Source organism: Malania oleifera, chromosome 7 (genome assembly GCF_029873635.1).
Source record: "Malania oleifera isolate guangnan ecotype guangnan chromosome 7, ASM2987363v1, whole genome shotgun sequence".
Taxonomy (NCBI): Eukaryota; Viridiplantae; Streptophyta; class Magnoliopsida; order Santalales; family Ximeniaceae; genus Malania; species Malania oleifera.
Window position 1 is genome coordinate 29,038,460 of NC_080423.1, and position 19,797 is coordinate 29,058,256.

Genomic DNA, 19,797 nt, shown 5'->3' on the forward strand with positions numbered 1-19,797 from the left:
TTCAAAAGCTTCAACCATAAGGAACTAGATAAGGACCATAGCTGACCTCAGGGGCAAAATTGAAATTTCACTTGCCTCGATCGACTGACCATCGTAAGGTCATTTCACCTCGGTCGAAGTGAGAAAGTTGACCAAAGTCAACGCTTTGGTCGACTGAACCCTATGTAGTACAAAATCCTCAGTCGACCGAACTAATTAGAAGTCAACATGTTAACTTTGTTCGGTCAATCGTTCTAAAATGAACGTGTCTTCCACGGTCGATCGAACTCACACGTGTATAACCCCCAACAACTTAGTTAACCGAACTCATAGTTCAAAGTGGCCACGGTCGACCGAACCTCATGAATGGTCAACCAAACCTCAGCCTTGGTCTACCGAACCTCGAAGGGTTCGAAATAACCCTAAGATGGTTAACCGAGCCTACATTTCAAAATTGCCACGGTTGGCCGAACACAGTAATATGGTCGACAAAACCCATAATACAGTCGACCGAACCTCTCGGGTTGGTCAGATTTTTACCACGGTTAAATAGGGTTATTTTTTATTAAATATTTTTAAAAATACCTAACGTGTCCCCAACGGTGCTTTACAAAGAGAGTGCTTTACATATATTAAGCATTTGTTTTTGAAATCAAAATTATTTTAACTCTCATATATAGTTTATTCATGTTTCATATCTTAGTCCTGAGAGTAAATCGAAATTTTCTCCATATATATTCATTGATATATATCCTTGGAGAAAATCTACTTCTTTGCTTGTGAATCCTGCACCCTCATTGCAAGATTCAAATGCTCATTTGCTTGTGCTTGCGAAAATATGTTTGAGCTATAAAACCTAGGTTCTCTAGCACTTTATTTAGAGAAATATTTTTTGGAGAAATTTCTTATTTGAACATAAAATCTTTGAATACTCATCATACACATTTATTTAAAGATTACTTTTGTGAAAATCACATTCTCACTTTGAGCTTATTTGCATATCATACGTGAGCGTATTTGCACTTAGTTTTGTACAAATTTTCTTGTATTAGAAGCATATTCCATTGTACAAAAAATATTCATTTGTTGTATTCCTGACCATTTGTCAGAAGAGGGAGACTAGCCCTGTGAACAGTCTTGGACTGGTTCAGACCCAGTTAGGAGAACTAGGCGCACCATCATGTTAAGGTGTTGTATTAGGTGCCGCTCCACCCATTAAGCAAGTCATAGTGGAATACTCTTACTTGTGAGCTAGAGGCAGGGACATAGGCAGTGTTGGCCAAACCCCGATAACATATCGTGTGCACACTTTTCAAATTACGCACTTTACATTCTTGCACATGTATGTTATATTTGATATGTTGTGAATGTTGTACATGATTTAATTTTCACATATTATTTTTATCTGCACAATTGGTATATGCTTAGAAAGACCCTAGGTTTTGTATTACTGATATCTGGTTTAACCTATGAAGAAATTTTAAAATTCCAATTCACCCCCCCCCCTTCTTAGGAATGCACCAATTTCAACACAAGTTTCTTTCTAATCCAGGAAGACAACATTGGGAAGCTGTAAAATGGATACTTAGATCGATACTTGCGGGGTACATCGGATTATGACATCATGTTTGGAAAGCAACAAGATTGTCCTTTAGTTATGGAGTTTGTAGATGTAGATTATATTGGAAATATGGATGAAAGACGGTCTACAACAGGGTATGTTTTTACTCTTGCAGAAGGTCTGGTATGTTGAAGATCCATTGTTCAATCTCTAGTGGCATTGTCCACGAATGACGCAGAGTATATAGCAATCACCGAAGCTGCAAAGGAAGCCTTATGGCTTATCGGTTTAGTCAGAGAGCTGGGATTACAGTAAGATGGAGTGGTGCTGCATTGTGATAGTCAGAGTGTCATTTACTTGATGAAAAATCAGGTATATCATGCTAGAACCAAGCACATTGATGTGAGGTTCCATAGAATTTGGGAATTGATTACTTCAGGTGGACTTGTGTTAGAGAAGGTTCACACTTTTGAAAATGTAGTGGATATTCTGATGAAATCGGTTACTTTTAAAAAGTTCAAGCATTTCTTGGACTTACTCAATGTCTCCAAGTGATAGGAGGGAGACGAACCCAACCTAGCATTTTCAAGTTCAAGGTGGAGCAGTTAAACATGTTTTTGTGGATTCTCCTAAGGGGCATATAATCGCCAAGGTAGAGATTGATGTTTATGGTGTAACTCTTATACTTTGGATTTCATAAACAAAAAAGGAAGAAATACATGGAAGGGCAACACAGTAGGGCCTCCTCGACGAGTGCCCTGTCCTCGTCGATGAGGAGATCCAGAGAGCAGAAAAATCTAAGAGTTTTGGAGATATCGGGAGCAGAAAATGGACTCGTCGACGAATGCCTCGTTCTCGTCGACAAGTAGCCTTCTTTGACTCGTCGACAAACCCCTTTTCTCGTCAACGAGTATGCCTGGGCTGCGAGAAGAAATTCAAATTTCGATTTTGAATGTTGGGGTGGTTGGGTTATTGGAGGGAAACTTTCGATGAACTTCTATATATGTACTTCTGAACGTATTTATGTACAGAGATCATTTGTAAAGTTTGTGTATTGTGGTGATTTACGTTGTAGTGAATATTGAATGTCATTTGCTTTTCATTCTTGTGTTATTGGTTGTTATTTTCTCATTCATATTGGCTAAGTGTTGTTGAGACTTGGAGTTCCATTTGTATTTTTACATCTTCCGTTGTGTGTGTGTCCTATACGCAAATTTTACATCTTTGTATATACTTAGGTTTCATTATTTGATGAGTTGTGATATTTTGATTTGAACAGTAGGAAAGATTATTTTGCGTCATTGTATATAAGCCATGGCCTCATCTGCTTCCTCAACATCGTAAGTCAAACACAACAAAATTCAACACTGAACCGTAGTAAATGTTGATTATTTGCCTGCTTTTTACATTTTTTATATGGTATGATTATCAGCCAATATCAAAATAATATTGATTATTTTAGAATCATTTCCCTAAGCAATTGAGCTTTGTGTATAACTGTGTATCTGTTTCACTTCATTGTTAAAATATATATACATATGCTAGCCATAAGCCAAGAAGTCCATGACCTATCGACAAAGAATTGCTGCCCTTCAAGCGGGAATATATATATATATATATATGTAATAAAGGGCATATGTAGCAGGAGCTCCAAAGTTATCCTGGTCAAGAAGCTCTTTTCTGCTTACAAACATTCAAAGCGAAACACCCAACTATGGAAGATTGCAGGAAAACAAAGAAAGTACAAGAAGAACACAAGTTCAGAGTCTGGAGCCACCGCTCACGAACTCACTGTACAAAAGAGTGTGTAAGAGTCAAATGATCTAAACCACTTGTGAAAAAAGAAATTTACAAACCTCTCAAAGTCTCAATGTCAGATCTGGTACTGTGGATTCATGGTTATCTATTTTAACCGATGGAGTCACCTCTACAAAATTCATGTTTGAGCTTCCTGCCAGTACAAAACTTGGATGGTGAGCAGCACCGGACGCCATAGACACCTGCCGGAAACTCCCTGGCCATAACAGCTCCAAATCCTCATCGTCCACGAAAATTGGCTGGCCGAGATACCCATTTTCAAACTTCATTGCACTACTTCTGATATCGTGCGGTCTCACGGGCGGGGTGAAGCCCTGGTGGGCCGACGAGTGTGCCTTAATCCCCAATGTTCTGAATGGAGATCCATGCTGCACAGGCAGGGAGGCAAGGTTGGCATACCTCTCCGAGAAAATGTTCATTCTCATAGCTCGCTTCGCTAGCGTTCTCTCTCTCTTATGTGCATTCTGATGGCCACCGAGAGCCTGCGAGCTCAAAAATTTGCGCTGGCAGTAGTTGCAGGAGAAAACACGGGGCACAGCTTCTGCCATATTGTCTCTGTGGGATGTGGGCTCATTGACATTGCTGCTCTGATCGCTTGTGCTCGACAAGGAGAAGGCTATGGATTCCCTACAACCTCCTGATTCTTCGTTGCCCGAGTTGAAGCTGAGAGACAAGTCGAGGGAAACTGAACCCAAATCGGATTGAGCCATTATGGAATTTGAAAGGCGAGGGCTTAGGGAGGTTTCTTGGATGGATGTGTTGGAGGCAACTTGGCTGCTAACGTCGAACTCATTTTCTGTGGAGGCCTCTACTTCAAGGTCGATGCTCGGTGATTTCATGCTTTAAATAGAGGTGATATTTATCTTCAAACTGAAAAAATCTTCAGCTAGTTTGCATTCTTTGATGAACAAGCCAAGGGGATTTGGTCAAAATGAAAATCAGCAGATGGGCATATCTTCTGCTGTAGTCAAAAGAAGCAATGCATTGCAGTTTATCAAATTGGATTTCTATTAAATGAGAGCAAAAAAGTTGGGCTTATATTTAATGAGAACTTGGATTTTGTATTCAATGAAAATGTGAAACAAATCAAAGTAAATTTCTATTTAATGAAAGCAAAAGAAACTGGATTTGTATTCAATGAACCAAAAAAATGTTGGATTAATTTTGTTCCATGAAAATGAAGAGGAGAAAATAAAGTCAGCAGGAAAATCACGAAGGATCAGTCAAAGGGAAATATAAAAAAACAAAAAAAAATGACATGTCATCTTTACCTTTGAAATAGTAGTGAACGAGTTTGGAAGCTGTTGGAACCAAAACATCATCTGTAGTTGTGAGAAATCATATAAAAATTCAGCACTTTGGGTATTCACACACACAAAAAATTTGAACACTGCTTACTCTCAACTCCAATTCCCATCCAATGGTCATCTGTGCAGTCCATAGAACATGAGCTTTTCCCACTCATTAAAACTTATAATGAACTACTTGTAGGGTATGAATTGCCACTTTAGGACCAAAAATAAAAATAAAAATACAAAACAAAACTAAGAGAAAATAAATGAGTTTCAAATTTTAATACGCCATGTCTGCTTCTGTTTAGTACCCATTTATGTACATCTCAAACACCATTAGAGCCTTGAGGTGTAAATTCATGGCTTGCTAATGATTTTCACTTGCTTCAAGAGATTTGAGCTAGGAGGTTTTCCTCTAAAATTTATCCTTGGACCTTGAGTGAAGACAATGAGAGTGAAACTCAGAGTCCCATGTTTTAGAAGGTACTATTTTAGACTATTAATTTCCTTTTTGTCTTTGGGTTTATGCATATTCAAATGAAATTAAGAACAATTTTGTATTACATTTTAACCATATCCACATGAATCCAAATTCTATGTTTGAACTCTAACATTCCAAACATGGAGTAACAATACTTGCTGACTACAAATATGAAAGGGGAAAATCCTAGATGATATCTATCTGCATTTGCTCAAACTAGGTGTCTAAATGAGAACATTAGTCTTTACTTTTCACCAGAAAAGAGAGAAGTTATCAATCAAACCTATAAGAATGGAATATAACATTCTATTACACTCAATTGGATTGTTGTAGTAGCGAGTGATTACAACATAAAATAATATTAAAATAAAATCAAGAAGTTTTGATTTTGAATAAAAGTATAACTGTCTATTTTAAACTTTTCTAAAATCACTCAAAATTAGAAAATATGATTGATTGTCTAAAACGTGACATGGTTAGACTGTCTAACCTAATGATTTTCCCAGTTACATGGTTACATATATACTATAAGGAGTTTTTATTCTAGCCCCCACTAACACACAGATGAATTTGTCCATGATTTTAATAACATCTTTGGCCAAGATAAAATGAGGATTACAAATTAAAGATTTTCATACCATTTAAGGAGTCACACTCACTAAGTTAAACATATGAATGTACTAGTGGTTGGATAGTAATTCTATACCTTATTGATTTAACTCACGTACATGGCTAACCTAATAATTTTCCTACTTATATATATAATACATGGAGTTTCTTTAGTCAAACAAAAACATGGATATGTCCATGATTGTAGTAACATCTTTGGCAAAGGTAAAATGAGGATTACAAAATATTTTCAAACCATTTAAAGAGTCGCACTCATTAAGTTGAATATATGAATGTATTGGTGGTTGGATAGTAATTCCATACTTTATTGATTTAATTCAAGGACATTAAAGGTTTTTATTAGATGGTAGTAGTGAAAAAATTAGGTTCTTATATTCTATCTAATTTGGATTGTCATATCTTGTACAATACGTCCTAGTGGTCAAAACTTGAGATGCCCATGTTCGATGCCTAATGTTTGAATCATAAGATGGGTGAAAAGGGTTATGAGAAGGGAGATGAGTTACTTCCCATTGTATAGTGTAGGCCCCATTTGGACCTCACAAACCAAAAAGGAAAATAAAATAAAATAAAAAATTTGCATGATATAATGTCAAGTATCAATTATTGATAATGGAAGCCTTAATACCATTAGAGTAATTAAAAGCTAACTTAACTAAATGAAGTTTAAAATTGAAATGTTAAAGAAGATTAATGTTGTTGTGCCTATTACAAAATTGAATGAACCTAAACGATCATGCACAAAAGGATCAAAATAAAATTAAAATGCATAATATGACTAAATAGGGGTAAAATGAAAATAAAGAGAAATAGTTAAAACCCTAAAGGAATAGAGTTATTAGGGACCAAGTATTGGATGCCTAGTTTCTCCCTCTCTTCTATATATCTAACCAAGCTATTGCCACAAGCTAGCACTTGTTGGCTTGCTCACACATATCTTTCTTTCTTTTATTCTCATCAACTCTCTTTTGCTTCAAGGGCACGTGAAGTGTGAGTGTTCAATAGAGCTTATTAATTTATTGTAATTGTTTTGTGTGGATACACTTAGAAGTGAAGTAGTACTTATGCGGCCAATGAAAGAGTTACATTGAATCTAGAGGTTTGTATTCTCATAATCCTTCTTTTCTATTTTCATGATCAACATTGTCAAATGTCGGTGTATGCATGTTGGTTCATTTCTATTGAGTGTTCTTGCATGCTTGGTAGTCACACATTTTTATGTGTTTGTCCAAAAATGATATTTGCTTCACCTAGGTTTTTTATCTGAAAATCTCTAGATGAAAATGTTTCTTAGGATACTATTAGATCTATGTTAGTATTAACGATTAACATATCATCAACATATAAACAAATAATATAATATGCATGTTTTTATCTTATTCATTAATTAATAGTAAAACTATATGACAAAACAACATCAATGATCTTTTGACATCATAGTTTAGGGGTTTGTTTTAGGCCTTGTAAGGACAATTTTGATTGTCCTTTGCTAATATCTAAGTTTAGGTTTCCATATAATTTCAAAAGCCCTTATAATAATATTTTATAATAAAAAAAAATAAGACACATTGAGCAATTCTACTTTGTGTTCAAGTCTCACATTTGAATTCGAAGATAATTTCCTTTTATAGTTAAAATTTCAACAAGTTCCACTCCAATTTCAAGATTTCGATAAATTTTAAGTAATTCATTAAAATTTTAGTAGAAATTTTGTGAGACCAAAATCAACTATCATTTGATTTGGAGGGTGATGGAAAGCAAAATTTTCAATGAAAATTTTGACAATTTCATGAAAATTTAAGACCATATCAATTAACACCTACCACAAAGCATGCATCACTCAAGAAAATGATTCTTTCCAAAAGTGAATTCTAGTTCCTCCTTCTCATGGCTCAAACTATGAGACTAATAGAATTCCCTACTTGCAGAGAATGATCTCATCTTATTAAATTCAAACCTTTTGAATAAACTATTAGTGTTATACACGTCTTTTTTTCAATAAATTTATTCAATGTGCTATTTTCAAGGATGGTAGCCACAAATATCATTGTTGTTAAAGTCTGTTTTGAAGCATCTTTCTTCTTTCCATACTTATTTCTAATTTTTTGTAGTTATCCACGTAATTCGTAGCTTTCACCTTTCTTTTTCTTATTTTGATTGTAACTTTGGTTAGACGATTGAATCTTTTTTGGTTTCCTTTTGAAGTGCTACGCACTTTAGAACCTTAGACTTACCATTAGGTTCAACATTAAGTCCATCCTCTTGGTAGAGTTGTTCTTTCTGAATTTGTAAATAATTAGACAACTCATTAGCCCAATGTTTGGTTTGCAGAATATCAATTCTTAGGAATATATTAGTTATAATAGGCTAATTACAATTAGTTATACAAAAAAATATGTTGATACAAAAAGGCAAATAATAATGTAAAAATATTTATAATGTCATAACAATGAATAGATAAGGAATAACTATTTTCATATTTCAATGTGGAAATGTTTATTCCTTTCTGATTACAAATTGAATAAAATAATAAAGAACATTCAAGTGATAGATACTACTAACATTGCCAAAATTTTTACTATGTTCTATCTTATTCCAAGGAACATTTATTTCACAAATTAAATGTGTAATGACCCGAGTAATAATGGTATTTAAATAAAAAGTGAAGGAAATGGAAACAGTAACAGAAAGAGGCAGCCAATTTCGTCGACGAACGCGATGTTGCACTTTGGGAAGCAATGACCCAAGAAATTTATCATGTCCTCGTCAACAAATACAGGGGATTCGTCGACGAGGGTACAAGAGAGCCTCGTCAACAAAGACAAGTTTCTTCAACGAGAAGATACCGAGAGATGAGTTTTGAAAGTCTAAAATTCGTCGATGAGGGTGCAGGTTCATCAACGAACTTTCTACAGGACTCATCGAGAGGTGACATGTCTCGTCGATGAATCCGGCTCTATAAATAGCCTAAAATTTGGATTTAATCGCTAAAAAATCAAAAAATCAAAAAATCACACACTCTCTCTCCCTACGGTTTTTCTCTCCTCTCTCTTCGATTTTGGCTCCGTCTTTTGACGGATCGATGATCTGAGGCCAGCACAGCGCTTTTGGGGAAGTTCTCTCCAAATCTGGCGGAACGGATCGTTGGTGGAAGCGAGTTAAAATTCATCCCTGGGTTGAGGTAAGTCTTTTTATGCCAAATTTGATCTTTTCGTAGTTATGGGAAATGGTACTCACGTAAAAATACTGAATTTTAGTTATGAGAGTTACTGTTTTCATGGAGTTGAACGGGGAACCCTACGAGTGCAAGACCAAAAATTTTAGGGGATTTCTTTCCAATACCAAGTAAGAGAATAAACTAAAACAGTTATTTTCCATGCGTATTATTATATATCAGTAAATTAATTTTCAGGGAAGCATGTATTATATTTGAATATTATTGAGAAAATGCATATTTGGGAAAATACTGCTGTTATACAGGAACTGTAATTTTAGAATGAAATGTACGAATTTACTCAGCTATGTGTGGCATGAATATTATTTTTCATGAAAAGTATTATGATATGACAATTTTACGAGTAAAGCATGTTTTCAGGATTATGGAATAATACAGTACGTAATGATGTTTAAAATATATGATAATTATTTTATTATTCAAAATGATATGTATGAAATATTCGGTGCAAAGCCGTGATTGATAGCCTGCGCGAGGTCGTGTTTTACGTATGATTTCAGAGTAAGGCCGTATTTATGAAATGTTCGGCGCGAGGCCGTATTTATGAGATTTTCGGCACGAGGCTGTATTTATGAAATTATATAAAGTGCTATCAATTCATTTATGTTAAACGCTATATTATCATGTATTATATGTTATCAGAACCCGGATGTTAGTTTAGTTCAGTTCAAGAGCATGGTACCATAGTTATATAGATCAAATATCTATGTTCAGACTGGTGCTAACCACCCCACGAGGGGGTGGGAGATGGATAGTCGATGTGGTTTTTAGTGTAAAGTTGTTGACGTCCACCTGGCAGTTCGGACAAGGGTGTGGCGAGCCCATCGTACTTACAAACATTTTTTACTCAGCAGTGGTCGGCTAGCCATTGTCAGGTCCCGCCTTCGGGCTACACAACCCGTCATGGGGGGTAATACATGACATCAGCTAACTATTCATCCTAGGTATGTTTTCAATATTATTAGCTATACCAAATAGTTATGATTAGTATGATTTATTAGAAATATGGAAGTATACATTTTTACAGTTATTAAATGATGAATGTTTTCTGGTATGAAGATTGTACTGTATATTTATATTATCATTAAGTATTAATGTTTCCACACAGTTGTATTTCATTTATTTTCCCTTACAAAAAAGTGTCTCACCCCTGAACATTAAATGATTTTCAGGAAACCTAGAAAGATAGACGGGTCAGGGCCGCCGCTGAGTGAGTTGAGCTTCCCTGCTAGAAGGATAAGTTTTAATCTAAGATTAGGAGATTTTTGTTGTAAGATCCTAGGTTTATTTTGATATTTTGAAGATTGTATATAAACACAGTATTTTGAATATGTAGTAGACTCTGGTACTATGTAATTTATGGTTGATGAATGTGGTTTATATTTACTACTGCCTAGGTTCCGCTGTGTATGGTAATTGTTCCCACTACCCACGGGTTTGCGTTGACTATCTTATTTATTCTGCTTTTATTATATGAATATTTAAGTAGGTCGTTACAAAATGAGCTATAAGAATAATAGCTTCCCTACTATGTTTAAAACATCATCTAAAATTTATTAAAGAAGGCAAGAGTTTATATATAATGGAGGTAGTAACAATGGACTCATCCATATTTAGTTTAGGGGAAAAGACATTGACATCCCTTGAGATTTAGCAAAAAGATAGAGTCATCCTTTGAGGTTTCAAAAATCTCATGGGCCTCCCTTGAGGTTTCGAAAGCGTCACGTACTTCCATTAACATTTGATTTTTGTTTGGAAAATCTAAAGAGAGGTCTGTGGAATTCTCGAAATCTCATGAGTGGTTCTAAAAATTTCAAGGGAGGTTAGTTTCTTTTCGCCAATCGTCAAGAGAGGTTAGTCTCTTTTGCACTTCATTTTATTTATTATACTTTTTTTTATAACCCAAGGATTCCAGCCACCATCGCGCCACGTTGGATACTATGGTGCAACACCAAACCTAAGAGGGGACGTAAAAGCCGTCCGGCCATTGATGCACCCCTATCAATTCACCGGCGTAATGCCTCAAGGGGGAATCGAATATCTGACATTGGAGTCACCAAAGTCATAAGTCGCCCGAATCTGTGATCTTATTGTGTTTAAGATCATATAGACTTATTTGAATTCCATAAAATTATTCCATTAGAAACATTGAATCCACCATCTTGCATTATTAAATTTGGCTAGTTACAAGGAACTTCGTACTTGCAACATCTTTGGTAACAATTTTTTCTTCCATTGTGTGGTAAAGTTTCTTCTCAATAAACATGTGTTGATGTCAAGCACATTTCACAAATGGCAGTGTTCTTGAGAATTTATTCACCCCCACAATGTTTGGACTGCAATCATTCAAGACTATATATATAATCAAGCCTTTGTCTACATTTTCTAACATAAATCAAGATGGACCCTTAAAGACTTGCAAAATTATCAATATGATAGTTTAGAGAGATTTATTGTTGTGCAATGAAATGCAATCTCACAATGTAGCAATCACAATAAATAATAGAGAAACACACACAAATAAGGAAAGCAATAAACACAACACAAGGATTTAACATGGTTCAGCAGAATTAATGCCTATGTCCACGGGAGCAAGTGGCGGTTGAAATTCACTATCATCAAAATTAGGATTATATCATTGTATGTATGCTAACCCTAGACATAAAGAAGGGTTTGAAATTCCCTAAATACCCCTGTATCTATTACTCTCATCTCTTTCTCTTAGCCTCTCTAAAAAAATTTGTCCATCTCTCATACTCCCTCACTCTCATCTCTCGGTCTCTCTATGATTTTTGCACCGGCTCTTGTGTTCATCATCTTCGGGCCTCTCTCTGTAATTTTCATCAATCCTAATTTTGATTTCAATTTTTGTACATTATTTTTCTATTATTTTCACTTTGAATTCTTTTTTCTATTTTTTCTTAGATTTTGGAAGCTTTGAGGTTAGAGTGTTGTATCTAGCAAGAATCCAATATCTCTAAAGCCTCGCTCGCCGATCGATTTACAATAATAATAATAATAATAATAATAATAATCAAGTTATATTGTTTAAATCTATTATTTTTATAGATTTATTAAATTTATTTTTATTTGTTTACATAATTTATCAATTTATAGTTAGTGTTAATTTTGAAATTTAATTATGTTAACGAGAAAATATTAATCCGGATATGACAAACGAAGAAAGCAAAAGAAAATATTTAAGGTCCCTGATTAAATCATTCGCCTTGGACCCCATATTGTGAAGAGTTGGCCCTGGGTACAGCTCCAACTCCTTGTACTAGCACACTGTGTGTGTATTGAACAGGACTGTCTTGGGGTAATTGCTTTTATTTAGACTATATAAAACAATTAATACCTTACGGTTATTATGAGTGCTTATGCTCTTAATCGTGATATGATTATTGGACACATGCATATAATGTTTATTACTTTGATTCATAGAAGAGTGAGATTTTTTGTGAGTCAAAATACTCAGTGAGTTGGGTGATGACATTATGTGAATGGTGAACATTAATTATTGATGGAATCCACATCTCGATAGCGGGATTGATGATACCCACTTAAGGAAGCTTAAAGTTTTGATTGTGTCAAACCCTGAATCCCGCATATCAAATAAGTTAAGTGTAAGGTCTTAAGGAATTAATATGTCAACTAATTAAATTGTCAGTAATTTAATTTAATAGACGAGTATCTGTAATCTTTACATGGGGAGATAAATAAACATTAGATAATAGGAGTTCGCAATTTAATTTCGAATATGATAGGGAGTGCAAATATAATTCTTTAGTGGTATGAATTATAATTAACGTAATTAAGGATGAATTCGGGTCGGATTAAGAATTATTAATTACGTGGGAAGCCCTAGTCATATTTGCCTATAGGTCCCTGCTGTAGCCTATATATACACGCACTCCATTCAGCAGCTTGGAGAGACGAGAAAACTCTCACAGAGACAGACGTTTTCGTAAGAGAAGAAAACCCTAGCAGCCGCTTACAAGTCCACTCTCTAGCTCAGGAGCAAGGCGTGTTCAAGGAATACAGTAGAAGATTTCTGGTCTTCTTCAAGAGCTCGTTTTCATCCTTGCAGATTCGGAATAAAATCGGACAAATCTCGCAGGTATAATCCTAATCACGTAATTAGGGATTGTATGATTTGATTATTATTATTATTTTGCTATATATTCATGTGCACTACAACAAGATCTTAGGGCTATTCCACAAGCCCCTTCATTAAGACCATACAGTTTCTGCTTAATATAAAGCTTGTTCGTCAACGGCTTGGACATATACCGACTCTCCAGTTCAGCCAAACTGCCACCGGTGATTCCTCATCTATGACGTGATACATCACGTCATTGGCCAGATAAAGCCTAATAGTTGTCACAACCTTTGCTTCTAGTTCCTTCCAACTAATGTCATCCATGTCTTCCGCCTGCTTTCCATAAAACGCCTTCACCATACCCTACTACACTAACAAATCCTTAACCCTCCTCTGTCATAATCCAAAATTTTCAATCTCGTCGAACTTGACCATGTCGAACTTCGCAGAAGAAATCCCAGTCATCGTAACCTATGGCTTTGATACCAATTGTTGGGTAATGAAACACGATCGCGCAATGCAGCAATCATGATGAATAATACAAAAACACATAGAAATAAAGAAAGCAATAAACACAACACAAGGATTTAAAGTGGTTCAGTAGAATGTTTATGTCCACGGAAGCAAGCAGCGGCGCTGAACTTTACTATCATCAAAAATAGGGTTACATCATTTTATTTATGCTAACCCTTAGACATAATGAAGGATTAGAAAATTCCCTAAATACCCACGTATCAATCTGCGTAGGATTTGCCCCCACATCCCCAAACTATATATTGATCTTTCTAGTTTAAATTTCAAAAACAATACCGAATTAAACCTTCGACAATTTTTCTTCACTGGAAGAAACTATCACATTGATGCACCTACATCAAACCGTCGATAGTTTTCTTCGTAATTTGCTTATGGAAGAAATCGTCGATGTAATCGTCGATGTACCTAATAAAACCATTGACAGTTTTTCTTCAGACTAGCTTTTTTATTTTCTTCAGCTTGTTTTCTCTTCACATGTGTTCCACACGATATGAGACACATACTACAATGTTTATCCTTGTGGTCGATGAAGTCCTAGACATGTCCACAAAAGGAAAATAAAAAGCAATAGTGAGGAAATATCTTTAACTAAACCATTGCACTCTCTTCTACAATATTTCTTTATACCATTTCAACTGGTCATACAATTCGTACTCATTAGACTTTTAAATCTATTGGATCGACTATCCTAGACAAAACTAACATTAAGTCATGGACCAACCATTCATGAAAGCCTCGACCACATTGCATCACACATGCGGTGTGATGCATGTGTACACTATCCTCGTGCTCATAGAAGCTACTTTTATCTGTACACAAATGTGTGGAGGGAGCCTAAATGTATGAGACATCAAAAGTTTTTCTTTTGCTTTCATACACGAGGCAATTCTCACTACTTCTTTTCCTTCTTTTAGAACCAAAGCAAACGTTCATTTAAAAACATTTAAGTTATGTTTGGGAGCATACATTTTGGGACACAAATTTAGATTTGTATAAATTTGAAGAAAAGTAGACATCATTTTATACTATATTTTATCCAAATCCAAGCAAACCCATCCAAGGCTTAAAATTGACGCTCCCAAACATTATATTTGTTGGGTTGTGTTTCCCTCCTAAGTGAGGATGACCCAAACTTACCCAATACGAACCCCATGTGAAGAGACCCATTTGGGAGAATAGGGTTAAAACCCTATCCTTTGTTGCTACAAAAGGTGGTGAACAACAAGAAAATGAGAAAGAAAAAGAAGGGAGAGCCGCAACCGCCACAGAGTGAGAGAGCTGTCCAGTCTTGATCAACTACTCTAATCAACAAGCGTTTGTGGTCCGATTGAGCTGAAAAATTACAGGTATGTTCATGACACGATAAGCTTCATTGTGAACAGTGGAGATTGGATTTTGAACATTCAATATTGGTTTTCAACCCAGCCGCCACATAGAGAGAAATCTGTTCAGTCTTGATCAACTACTCTGATCAATAAGTATTTGTGGTCCGATTGAGCTGCAATTGTATAGGGTTGTTCATGACACGTTAATCTTCATTGTGAACGGTGGAGATTGGATTTTGAGCATTCGTTGTTATTTTTTCAGCCCGTGAATAGTAGCCTCTATTTTGGTGAGATCTTTCTTTAATTCTTTTAGAAGTTGATTTATGTCAAAGAATTATATTTCTTAAAGATAATTGCTAATTGTATGCCTCTAGTTGAAACTAGAGAAGACTCATGTATTCCCAGTAATTGTTGATAATAGAATTGTTTGAGTAGACTACGGTCCTATGATTTTTTCACATAAAAATCGTGTGTCTTGTGTTTGTGGTGTTTGGATATATATTTTCCGCATATATATTACTCTATTTTATTTCGTACCGATTCATACAAAGAGGGAGTTTGAGTATTGTTGTTTTCCCAACAATATTGTACAATCAGCCGCTAACGCACTAACTAGTCATTCTCCATTATTTCGTCCATGCATTAATACAGTTCATTTATACAAGGGGATATCTCCGCTGTAACCCAGCATTCCCATGTTAGAGGCCAAAACCAGAACATAACTTAACTCCATCCAGTGGCATAATTTTTGAAATTCCAATAAATGTTATAAAATATTGATTTTTTTTTTTCTTTTTCTTAACACAAAAACAAAGAACCAAAAAAAATAAAAAAATGAAGGAAAATAAGTACACATAATTTCTGTAAAATATTTAAGGAACTTCTCTAAATATAATAAGATGATAGGGTTAATGGCTAACCTGTTTATAGCTCCATCTATATCTGCATGAAAAAGGTTGCCAAATGAAGCTGCTGGTGAAAGTTTTAAATGCTCACTTCATGGGGATGACCTGGGAGGAGAGAGAGAGAGAGAGAGAGAGAGATTAAATAGCTTTGTAGCATTCAGTATTGAGCTGCAGAAACTTAAAAATCTCTTTCCAAGTACATTGATCAAGATCACATAAATTTTGAAATTGTGAAGAATTGAGTTTTCCATTGATGATAAAATTCATTAATACAACTGATAAAAGGAAGACTCTTCAGCAATCAGAAGGCATTGCAGGAATATGCAGAAAATTGAATACTAAAGCTTTAACTGCTACCGGACATTACTAACTTGGACTAGTGTCATAGCAATGACTCTTTACGCTACTACTGGTCAGATAGATTTTTTTTTTTTTTTTTTTTTTTCGTTTTTTGCCCATTGAAGATCCTACTTACTCCAATCCTCAAAGACAAAGATGGCGCTCATTTTTCCCATCCCTGCAGCCTTTGAACTTGAAAGAAGAGAAACAGAGGACTCAGGATTGCAGGCGCAAACTCTGAATATCCTTATTATAAAGAACATGTTAGCACCACGACTGCGGAATCACTTTGCAGTGCTATGGGCTTGGAAAACCAGACCCGAATCACGATCCATTATATATAGCAAATCATATACCTTAACAAATGCAGGAATGCAAGTGTATGCTACTGAAAGAGACTGTAGATTGGTCTTTAAGCTTACTTCCATAACTTTTTTCCCAGAGACAAATTTAATGGGTAAACAGTACAATTTGTCACTAATCAACTATCAAGACATCGCATCGTTAAAAGATGAGGAGCAATTTTTTAATATCAGCCTGCATAAGGTCAGTGGCAAGTCTGTACAAACTAGTACAAGACATGAAAAACAATATTTTGCCATCAAACTACTAACATCAATGGTAAGCATTGAACAGGATAGAAGAAAAACATATCATCTCCATCTATGCTAGTCTTAGTTTGAGCACACAAATTATCTTTTTCTCTTCTGTAAATGAAAATTTTACTAACCAAAGAACCCCTTTAATTCTGTTTTCAGTTCTTCTATTGCTGATCTTGACATGATCCACTCAACTAATCTACATGTCTCACAATTGCCGGACTGCTTTCTGCCTTTGGTTGTAGTATAAGAACACTTGAAAAGAAATAAAAAATATAGGCTTCAAATGGTACAAACTGACGTCAAATGATCCTAGATTTGCATAAAAAGTGACGAGAGAACAGGAGTAGCCCTATATCAACTAAAGAACAGTAAAACAAGTAAATACGAAAATTTTTTGTATGTAGGACTGTATAAATTACAGATATTTTACATTGCACTCTGGAAAGAAATAAATACCATTCGTCTTTGGTGTATTTTCATAAACAGAGAACGTTGGTGATAGACAGGTCTTGGGTAAGAAAATGGGAAATAGCAGTTACAATAATTATTATGTAGGGAGGAAAAAAACAGTAGTACAATAAAGAAATGTACTCACCAAAACATGTGCCCAAGTCAACAGAAACCACCTAAAAAGCAGAGTAAATGTACCCAAAAAATAAAACATATACCCTCTAATGCTGTGTTTCGTCAGGAACAAAGTTCCAGCCCCTAAATTTGGACTTGTGTGACCTAAATTTGTGTGAATTTGAACAAAATATAATAAAAAATTGTACTAGTTTTATTAAATTCTATAAAAATTTAAAATCCAAAGCCAAATGTCAAACTCCATAATGCTAAAGTGGAAAAAAAAAAAAAAATCAGGAATCTAATCTAATTTCCCTCCTGAAGAACCTAAAATAATTAACTGCTTACAGAGGTAGAATACCCAAAAGTCCAATTGAGACGTGCGTGAAGGCAGTGAAGGATGTATCATTATTCATTAACAGAGAAATTATTGTAGAAATGAAATTAAGAAAACATCAAAACATAAATGCAAAAATCTATATGACATAGAAACTCGCCTGGAAGGATATATCACCTTATATTCATGCAATTTGCAATTTAATTTTTTTTCCCAGAAGTCAGTACCCAATTTTTCCAAAAACATTAACAGCCCAAACTTTTTTTTTTTATCAGAAAAGGATATATCCTGGTGCAGACCGAAGCACTGTAAATCCCCAAAATACAGAGGAATGAAAGGGAGATCGGAAAAATAAAGCAGCACAAACAGATCATCATGGTCATGAAAACAGGAGAGGAAGCCATAAAGAAGAAACTCATTAAGCTAGGAGAAGGAAGAACCAATAGATAGATCAGTTTTTTCAGATTATGCGATACTGATGCTGCTAGCTTTTTTTATCACAAGGGGGGAAATGAAAAGAAAGATGATGAAATCAAGCTAGAAAAAAAAAAAAAACTGACCATCTTGTGAATCTTCATACAAACTTCTTTGGAATTGCAGACATCTGCTTCAGTGGTGCTTTTTTAGTATCATTGATCATCAGAAGACAAAAGAAAAGTAGTACTGGAGGGGGAGAGAGAGAGAGAGAGAGAGAGATGGCTATGTATTGATGTTCAATTATGGGAAAGCAAAGGGAAAGAAGGGAGGGGGGGGGGGGGAGGGGGAGGGGGACAGTGGTGGGGGCGCCAGAGAAGTCAGAGAAAAGGATGAAGAGGGTGAGATAAATCAAGGGAGAAAAGGGGATGACACATAGTACTCGAACACACTTCACTGTGTTTGAATTTTAGGGCTCTACCCAGTTCCCACAACTACAAATGGGACATGAGAACTCAAAAGAGTTGTGAAGAAAAACAAGCAATTCAACACAGTACACCGGTCTTATAGTCCCACCAAAGTTTCTCTCTCTTCTCTCGCTCTCTCCCTCTCTCTCTAGAAATGATTTGCAGAGGCAGAGCACAGTGCATGGGGTCGGGTTTCATTTGGATTTTCACCATGAGTACCTGTCCTGCATGTCCACCATGACTTATCATTAACTTTTTTTTTTTCTCTCTTCAGTCTCCTCACTCACTCATGGCATGCAAATAATGTCATGCTCTGATTTTCAACATCCCAACCCACCGAATAAAAATAGCAAGAAAAACAAAAGTGCACATGTCCTTTGCAGTTGCCTTTATTTTGCACTGCACCTACTTTTTCTTTTTTTAGAATTTCTTCTTTTAGCAAATCCAAGCTAGCTAGCTTAGAGTTTTTGAATTATCCCCACGCCACCCCCACATGTCGCCTTCTGTGGAGCTCCGCTTTGGTCCTTCCTCTCCCCAAGAGGCACTGTCAGAGGACTAGAGTTGTGTGGCCGCCACTTGGACTTTTTCTTTTCTTTTTATTATTCTTGGGTGGTCCATTTGTATGTCATGTGCCATCTTAGGTTTCAGCCTTATAGACACATAAGAAAAAAGAAAAAAAAAAAAAATGAGAGAGAGAGAGAGAGAGAAGAATACAACAATGTAAATGTTTCCAGAATATGTCAACTTATTCTATGGAATTTTTATATAAATCAGCATTATATTTTTTTGGATTACGCACCGAGTTTCCACTAATAAATCAACTGCATAAATGATTCTAAATGGTAAGTCTTGTATGTTGTATCAATAACGTCCACTCACTCCAAAATATTTCAACTAATAATAATATTCCAAAAGGAATTCTCGACCTATGAGAGATTTCGATGTACCAAGGAACCAAATCAAGGTTAATTATTGCATTTGACATAAATGTTTGATTGTCATCTCAAACTTGTTTGAAAGCTGATTAATTAGTCTTGATTAGTGGGATTATGTATTTCCAAAACATGCTTGATTAACCTTTTGCAACTTTAATGTTTCATCCTTAAAAACGCTTTGTTGGATGATGTGAAGACTTAACTTTCAAATCATTCAAGTTTCAAAGTCATATCTTGACTTTGGTGATAATTGTTCTAAACAATTGTAGCATGGTTA

General features: G+C 35.3%; 1 protein-coding gene across 3 annotated transcripts; it reads right to left on the reverse strand.

The window, feature by feature from the left end:
* Positions 1-3,122: 3,122 nt before the first annotated feature.
* LOC131160228 (zinc finger protein 4) lies at positions 3,123-18,701 on the reverse strand. Of its 3 annotated transcripts, XM_058115668.1 has the most exons (4): positions 18,265-18,701; positions 15,878-15,967; positions 4,630-4,680; positions 3,123-4,316 (listed from the first exon to the last, which is right to left on the reverse strand). In XM_058115668.1, the coding sequence occupies exon 4, from the start codon at positions 4,195-4,197 to the stop codon at positions 3,400-3,402; it is 798 nt and encodes a 265-aa protein (XP_057971651.1). In that variant the 5' UTR covers positions 4,198-4,316; positions 4,630-4,680; positions 15,878-15,967; positions 18,265-18,701; the 3' UTR covers positions 3,123-3,399. The 3 variants fall into 3 exon arrangements, with proteins under 3 accessions (XP_057971651.1, XP_057971650.1, XP_057971652.1); XM_058115667.1 differs by lacking the exon at positions 4,630-4,680 and having other exon boundaries at positions 3,123-4,319; XM_058115669.1 differs by lacking the exon at positions 4,630-4,680 and having other exon boundaries at positions 18,265-18,670.
* Positions 18,702-19,797: the final 1,096 nt, after the last annotated feature.

Excerpts from the sequence above, each read along its gene's own strand:
- LOC131160228 (XM_058115667.1), bottom strand. The coding sequence starts at position 4,197 with ATGAAATCACCGAGCATCGACCTTGAAGTAGAGGCCTCCACAGAAAAT.